Consider the following 8,769-nt stretch of genomic DNA (forward strand, 5'->3'; position numbering starts at 1 on the left):
ACATCCACTCCTCACTCACTCAGACGAGAGTCCACTGTTCCCACTCACACAGAACTACTCTATGCCTTGAACTCTTTCACCCCTCTCTCTCCAGATGAAATCCTGCAACTAGTGAGGACTGGACGCCCGATAACCTGCCCACTCGACCCCATCCTCTGGTCTGGGGAGTTACCTTCTCCCAGTCCTTACTCCCTCACCAACTCATACCTGACCACTGTCTGCATCCACTCTGACTTTCAAATTGGCCTAAGTCGCTCCCTTCCTCAAGAAATCAACACTCGACGACTCTGACGTTAAAAACTACAGACTGGTATCCCTTCTGTCTTTTCTTAGTGGAGCATGCTGTCTCTGACAAACTTTCTCGCCATCTCTCTCAGAACGCTCTTCTTGACCCTAACCAGTCAGTCTTCAAGACGGGTCACTCAACCAAGACTGCTCTTTTCTGTGTCACGGAGGTTCTCCACCCTGCCAAAGCTGACACTCTCCTCTGTTCTTATCCTCCAAGCTCTATCGGCTGCCTTCGACACCGTGAACCATCAGATACTCCTCTCCACCTTCTTTAGGCTGGGCGTCTCAGGCTCTGCACACTCTTGGATTGCATCCTACCTGACAGGTCGCTCCTACCAGGTGGCGTGGCGAGAATCTGTCTCCGCACCACGTGCTCTCACCACTAGTGTCCCCCAGGGCTCTGTTCTAGGCCCTCTTTTCTCTATACACCAAGTCACTCGGCTCTGTCATATCCTCACCTGGTCTCTTCTATCATTGCTATGTGGATGACACTCAACTACTTTTCTCCTTCCCCCCTTCTGACACCCAGGTGGCGAAACGCATCTCTGTGTGACTGCCAGATATCTCATCTTAGATTTCAACTCACCACCTCAAGCTCAACCTTGGCAAGATGAAGCTGCTCTTCCTCATAGGGAAGGCCTGCCTGCTCCAAGACCTCTCTCATGGTTGACAACTCCACGGTGTCTCCCTCCCAGAGTGCAAAGAACCTTGGCGTAACCCTGGACAACAACCTGTCATTCTATGCAAACATCAAAGCAGTGACTCATTCCTGCAGGTTTATGCTCTACAACATCCGTAGAGTACGACCCTACCTCACACAGAACGCTGCAGCCCGGTTGGTGTTCAACCTTCCCAAGTTCTCCCATGTCACCCCACTCCTCCACACACTCCACTGGCTTCCAGTTGAAGCTCGCAGCCACTACAAGACCATGGTACTTGCCTACGGAGCAGGAAGAGGAACTGCCCCTCCCTACATTAAGGCTTTGCTCAAACCCTACACCCCAACCCGAACACTCCGTTATGCCACCTCTGGTCTCTTGGCCCTCCCACCCCTGCGAGAGGGCAGCTCCCACTCAGCCCAGTCCAAGCTCTACTCTGTCCTGGCACCCCAATGGTGAACCAGCTTCCCCCTGAAGCTAGAACAGCAGAGTCCCTGCACATCTTCCGAAAACACCTGAAACCCTACCTCGTCAAAGAGTATTTTAATTCATCCAACAGCACCCCCTCCTTACCTCGACAAAATGTGGACATCCCTTCAAATTAGTGGATTTGCCCATTTCAGCAACACCTGTTGCTGGAAGCAATGTCAGCAGAAGAACTGCTCGTCGGGAGCTTCATGAAATGGGTTTCCATGGCTGAGCAGCCACACACAAGCCTAAGATTACCATGTGCAATGCCAAGTGTTTGTTGGACTGGTGTAAAGATTGCTGCCATTGGACTCTGGAGCAGTGGGAATGCGTTCTCTGAAGTGATGAATCACTCCTCTTCATCTGACAGTCCGACGGATAAATCTAGGTTTGGCGGATGCCAGGAGAACGCTACCTGCCCGAATGCATAGTGCCAACTGTAAAGTTTGGTGGAGGAGGAATAATGGTCTGGGGCTGTTTTTAATGATTCCGGCTAGGCCCCTTAGTTCCAGTGAAGGGAAATCTTAACGCTACAGCATACAATGATATTCTAGACAATTATGTTGCTTTCAACTTTGTGGCAACAGTTTAGTGAAGGCCCTTTTTCCTGTTTCAGCATAACAATTCCTCCATGCACTAAGCACGGTCCATACAGAAATAGTTTGTTTAGATCGGTGTGAAAGAACTTGACTGGCCTGCACAGAGCCATGACCTTAACCCTATCAAAAACCTTTGGGATGGATTGGAACATTGACTGTGAGCCGAAGGGGGGGGACGGGCGCAACTCCATATTAATACCCATGATTTTGGAATGAGATGTTCGACAAGCAGGTGTCCACATACTTTTGGTATTGTATTGGACTTACTTTTTCTATTGTTGCATTGTCGAAAGGTTGACCTGCAAGTAAGGGAAAGGGGAGACCTAGTCAGTTGCACAACTGAAAGCACCAAAATGTATCTTCCGCACTTAACCCATCCCTCTGAATCAGAGGTGCGCAAGGGGGCCTGCCTTAATTGACATCATCGGCACCCGGGGAGCAGTTGTTGTTGGGGGTTACCTGCCTTGGTCAAGGGCAGAACGGCAGATTTTTCCACCTTGCCGGCTCGGGATTCACCTTGCCGGCTCGGGATTACTGGTTTAACGCTCTTAACCAGTAGGCTACCTGCTGCTCCGGTAAGCAGTTTAATGCACTGTGTACTTCCTGTATATCATGTACATGTGACAAATAAACTAACTTGAACTTAGAAGGGGGTGGGCATCCAGAAAGAGGGGGGGAAATATGGCCAGCTTTGTGGTTAAATTGTGAAAAATATTGAAAATACATAGGCCCTTAAATTGTGTCCTCAAATGTTATGTAATCTAAAAATCTCACATTAGATGGTAGACTGACGAAATGAAATTCATCATTGAGGTCTTATAACGTATTCAATTCTACAGGTAATTTTTGGGGGGCTCATCTTTCTTTATATTCATGTAGCATCTTATCTGCCATGTTTGGAGTTGTATTGCTCTGTTACGCAGACACTTGAATATATTTTTACAGTCGAGTTGCCCTGGTCATGTCAGAATACAGTAACTTTAAAGAGCAACTGCCCCTTAAAACCAACTTCTCATTCAGAAAACAGCCTATGTGGCATCGATATGAGTCAAACCGTCAAAATTGACTACAAAGTGTAAATGGGATAATTTTGGTCATAATGCCTGTCTTGTCCAAAATGGAGTTTTGTGAGACTTGTGGTGGTGACTGCATCACAACGTAAATGAAGGTTGGATTTGTTTCAATCCTGCCCACAGCTGGCAGCACACAAGTAATCATCAATTTGGAGTGCAGCTGCACGCGACCCTATCGTAATGCCTGTGGTAAATTTGGGGTGACTTTGGGTATTCCTATGGGGCTAGTTATGGACCATTGGTAAATTATACAATGTACTTGGGACATGTTAAAACTCCAATAGCTACAAATTTTAATGACTTAACCTCAAACCAACTATAAATTGTAGAAATTCATATACAAATATTGAAAGCATTTAATGAGACAACTAAAAGATGTTCAACATGAAAATATTGTCCTATTTACATTGTGTAATTTATTGACAGTCCCCAAATAGTCCGGTTGAAGCTAATTGGCTAAATAACTCTTCCCACCTGCGAACACACACGAGACACCCACATCAAACCACACCCTGAAACCACCTCACGTTTGAATTCAGTCATGGCCGCTAGCATTTCTTAATGAACCAAATCCAAAACGAGGCCAAATCAGGCAGTGCAGTCACCGTTTAAAACAAACTAATAACATGTTGTACCTCTACGTTGCATCCTTGCAGATTAACCAAGGAGGAGGACAGATGAGAACAGCAGGTCACTGGAGCACTTAGAACAGCAGTAGCCAGGGGAAATTGGTAGGGAAGAGGATGATTTAGGTGACCAAGACACAGGCCCAAAACAAGTTAAGCTACCCCAGTATCCCCTTGACCGTTTTGGATTAAATAACTAAAAAGACACACCAGACAAGACACAGAGATAGCAACAGAAGAGTAGGATATGATGGAGAAAGACACACCAGACAAGACACAGAGATAGCAACAGAAGAGTAGGATATGATGGAGAAAGACACACCAGACAAGACACAGAGATAGCAATAGAAGAGTAGGATATGATGGAGAAACACACACCAGACAAGAAGCAGAGACAGCAACAGAAGAATAGGATATGATGGAGAGGGACACCAGAAGAACAGAACAGGCCATAACAACAGAAGAGGATAGATAAAGGAGTCAGTAAAAAACAAGAACCTAAGACAGGAAACAGATGAAAAGAGAGACAGCAACAGACAAGATACAGCAAAAGTGACAGAAGAGATGGAGAGAGAACAGAGTTTGGATGAGCACACAGTAGACAGTATCACTACAAGCTGCTCCATAGATTCTAATTAGTTTGATTTATTTGCAAAAAATGATAACAGGTGAAATGCAGACAGTGAAAAACTATAACATTTCCAAAGAATTTTCAGGTGAGGTGAAAAGGCCTGTAAAATTACCATTAAACAATTGTTTACTTTTACAGTTTTTACAACCAGGGCAGGGTAAGAGAGGAGGGTAGACAAGAGACAGCAATACAGAAGACTGTGAGACAGCAACAGAAGAGGGCAGACAAGAGAGACAGCAACAGAAGACACAGAAAAAAGTGATGGAGAGAGGAAGAGGAGTGAGCACACAGTAGACTGTATCACTTKAAGCTGCTCTATGGATTCTAACTAGTGTGTGCATGTGTGTGAGAGAGAGGGTGTTTCGGTACTGTGTGATTCTTTAATCAATTTAGCTTATTGGGCAGGTCAAGTTGTTGAATGGTATGGAGGTTTTTGGCAATACACTGTAGACAGTGGTGTAAAGTACTTAAGTAAAAATAGTTTAAAGTACTACTTAAGTAGATTTTTTGGGTCTGTACTTTTATTTTACTATTCATATTTTTGACAACTTTTACTTTTACTCCATACATTTTCCATGACACCCAAAAGTACTCGATAGGAAGATGGTCTAATTCACACACTTTTCAAGAGAACATCCCTGGTCATCCTTACTGTGTCTGATCTGGCGGACTCAATAAACACATGCTTCGTTTGTAAATAAATAAAAATATACAAAATGTGGCTGTCTGCTTTGCTAAATATAAGGAATTGATTTATACCTTTATTTTTTACATTTGATACTTAAGTATATTTAAAACCAAATACTTTTAGACTTTTACTCAAGTAGTATTTTACTGGGTGACTTTCACTTTTACTTGAGTCATTTTCTATGAAGGTATCTTTACTTCTACTCAAGTATGACAATTGTGTACTATTTCCACAACTGACTGTAGATGTATGTATTCCAGAGTAGAGAGTGTTCCAGAGTAGAGACCCACAGTAGCTACTGTAATTAAGTACTGGAACTGTCTGCTGTGGCAGGTACGAAGGTGCCAGTTACGTGAAAAATATCTTCTCTCAATGTTAATATCAAAGGGCACCAAATTCAACAAATAAAATGCCGGGGGAGGATCCCTCAGACCCCCCTACTGGTTTAGGGCTAAACTCCGAATGTTTTCAAATCCTAGAAACGCCCCTGGGTGCAACGTGGACGACAACATTGATAAAAGTCGGACTTGAATGTCAAAATCCATTGAGTACTCCCTACATGCTGATCATGACAGCTGCTGGCGCTGAAGCAGTTTGCTGTGAGATCCCTGCGGAGAGTGACAAGAGTATTTATGCCCGAGTGAACCGCAGAGACAAAGGGCGGCCAATGTGCCTCACTCGGTTCGCTGCGCTTGTCTCTTTACTTCTGTCTTGTGCTGTACTCTTGCTAAACGCATATCATCATAAAGCAGCAGACTACCAGGTGAGCTTCTCATTCAACAGCGCACAAATGTTCTTCGATTAAATCAACCTGTTACCTGCAAATAATCCTGATTCGTAATAATTTATGGATAGTGTTGTGTGTGGTTAGAAACGAAACTGGTACAGTAGCCTACAGTAAATGTGTATAATTATTAGAGAGCCAACAGGTGTCATTCTAATTGTGGTAATACTCGGGGACTGTATTTGGATCAATATATTTATTTAACTAGGCAAGTCAGTTAAGAACAAATTCTTATTTACAATCACAGCCTACACCGGCCAAACCCGGACCAATTGCGCTATGGAACTCCCAATCACAGCCGGTTGTGATACAGCCTGGAATCGAACCAGGGTGTCTGTAGTGACACCTCATGCACTGAGATGCAGGGCCTTAGACCACTGTGCCACTCGGGAGCTAAATCAAGTACATTTTTAAGAGATTATGCTCTGAAAATCTTAATGGATCTTGTGTTTTTATTTTTAGCACACTTCAGCTGGAGGTGATTCTATGGGTAAATTATTATTATGACTATGGTTATGATATTCTAATCATCATCATAATTATCATCATCATCATCATCATCATCATCCTCACTGTCTATTTTATCCCGCCATGGGCAGTGTTCAACAGCAGCAGCAAATTGAAAACAATCTAAGTGCCCATCTGACAGGTATAATTATGATACACACACACTATTCCTTGAAAGACCAATCATTAAGACTAAGCTAAAAAGTAATGGCCTCTCTTGTCTCTCCTCCAGCTCCATACTCATTTAATCATTCAAAAATGGTATACCTTGAATGGGAGTACAACCTTGGACTTGCTCATCTTAGCGGCTTTAAGTATCATGACGGCGACCTCATCGTGCTCAAAGATGGCATGTACATGGTTTACCTGCAGATCACCTTCCGAAGCCCTGGTCACTTTGTGTGTAACGAGGAGGACTCAGGTTTCACCCTCACCCAGAAAGTAATCCTGTTTGCAAAGAGCTACCAAAAAAACAGAGAACTGCTAACAGCATCTGACACAGTGGACTGCATTCCCAAATCGAATGACTGTCAGCCAACTGGTTCAGAGGGCTGCAAGGAGGACTCGGGGACTCAGTACTGGGAAAAGTCTCTCTGCACATCCGGGGTGTTTAAACTAAAAGCTGGGGACAGGCTCAGAGTGAGGAAGGGGGACAGGTACCATGAGCTGATGCTCCTTGAAGAAGACAGGACATTTTTTGGGGCACATCTCATTTGATGTTGATTCCCAGAAACAACAGGTGCAGGGATAATAATGGACTTATATACTGCTATATATATATATATATATATATGTTTTGTTTGTTTTTTAATGACTATGCCATAACTGTTGTTTTCTGTGTCATCTCCATGATAGCCTAACTTTGTGGAAATTATTGTAATCACTAACCACACAAATTAATGTCTGTCCACTGTATACTTTACTTACTTCTTGGAGTTTTCATTTTATAATTATTTCATAATGTGTGTGAGAGAGCACTTGAAGAAGGAAATCAGTTGTATTATGCTCTCATAAAGTGTCCATAAATAACTTGTTGTTCAGTTAAACAGTGCATTAACACAGGCAGCGCAATTATGTGTCCACAAATGGGTATTTTGACCAATCGGATCAGCTCTTTTGCCAATATCAAAGTGTCAAACAAATGTGATCATAATGTGATAAAAGGAGAGGCTATTCCTTTACTCTGAAATTTCATAGATTTTACTCTGCAACTCCAGTAGATTATTTTAATCAGTCTGTTTCATATTGTTTCACCTGGTCAGCAACAGAGAATTCAAATGAGCAGGTGTAACAGATGGGGATTTCTAACCTCTCTCCTCAGCCTGAAATGTCTCCACCCGCGCCCCAGAGAAGTTGTCAAGAGGGTAGTCACGTTTATTTGCAAGACAGAGGTCTGAAGTTCCAGTCAGTCTCAGTGTGAGCTGGTGTAGGAGAGACGGTATAATAATCAAGAACAGTGATGTCCGTAACACAGGCAATTAGGGAACTTTCTATCAAACTAGATTGATGATCTTACCCAATGCCTGGAAAGCCTTGTAATCAGTTTGTGTTATTGAACCTAGCCACGAGTAGAGTCTGACTGTGTCAGCTACAAATGTCCCTAAAGCTCATCCTGATCATCTACTGTATAAAAAATAAAGTGATGTTTGATGTGTCTCCAGCAGATTAACAACAGGATGAACATGCAATGTGTTGTTTACCACGTCAGCCTAACCTTACTTAAGAATGTAAGGAATGCACACTCTTGCACCATCGTGACGGTCAACACCCATTGTAAATGATGATTAACTTATGCATGGCTTACTGTTTACACGGGGTGAGCAATAGTAACATTCCCACTGTGTTTGGGTTCTGCACCTGTCTGCTCGACTTAGTGTTGGCTAAGAGTTTACATTGATGTTCCAGAAAGTAATAAAAGAAAAACTAGTTTTAATTTTCACAGAACATTTTCACATTCACATTATTAGGAAATTGTCTTCACTTCCATTTAAAATAAATGTCTACCCTTTATGACCTGTACCAATATCCGGGTGCATTTCTAGTGTGAAAAAGGTGTAGCATTTTAATTAATCTTTGAATACAGTAAATTACTTTGAAACATGTAAAATATAATTAATCCCCTCTTATGAAAGAAGATACTTACCATCACATTAAAGGTTTGCATAGTGGCCCTAAAAGGAATAACAAAATGCATCATGAAGCTGTAATAAGACACCAGAAGCATGGGTGGGCTACAGAAACAATAAACATGTGAGGACAGATAGAGAGGGGGCATTTAATAAAGTGATGGAGTCCAGGTGAGTCCAATGACGCGCTGATACGCATAACAATGGGGTGGCATGTATCCTAGTTGTTAGAGTGTTGGGCCAGTAACCGAAAGGTTGCTAGATTGAATCCCTGCGCTGACAAGGTAAGAATCTGTCATTCTGCCCCTGAACAAGGCAGT

At 42.9% G+C, this 8,769-nt stretch overlaps 1 protein-coding gene across 1 annotated transcript; it reads left to right on the forward strand.

Moving 5' to 3' along the window:
* Positions 1 to 5,524: 5,524 nt before the first annotated feature.
* On the forward strand, positions 5,525 to 8,310 carry LOC111974676 (tumor necrosis factor ligand superfamily member 14-like). The gene is made up of 4 exons (XM_070446969.1): positions 5,525 to 5,795; positions 6,279 to 6,302; positions 6,408 to 6,465; positions 6,556 to 8,310. The coding sequence occupies exons 1-4, from the start codon at positions 5,592 to 5,594 to the stop codon at positions 7,038 to 7,040; spliced, it is 771 nt and encodes a 256-aa protein (XP_070303070.1). The 5' UTR covers positions 5,525 to 5,591; the 3' UTR covers positions 7,041 to 8,310.
* The last annotated feature ends 459 nt before the right edge of the window (positions 8,311 to 8,769 follow it).

This window comes from Salvelinus sp. IW2-2015, linkage group LG15, assembly GCF_002910315.2.
Source record: "Salvelinus sp. IW2-2015 linkage group LG15, ASM291031v2, whole genome shotgun sequence".
NCBI lineage: Eukaryota > Metazoa > Chordata > Actinopteri > Salmoniformes > Salmonidae > Salvelinus > Salvelinus sp. IW2-2015.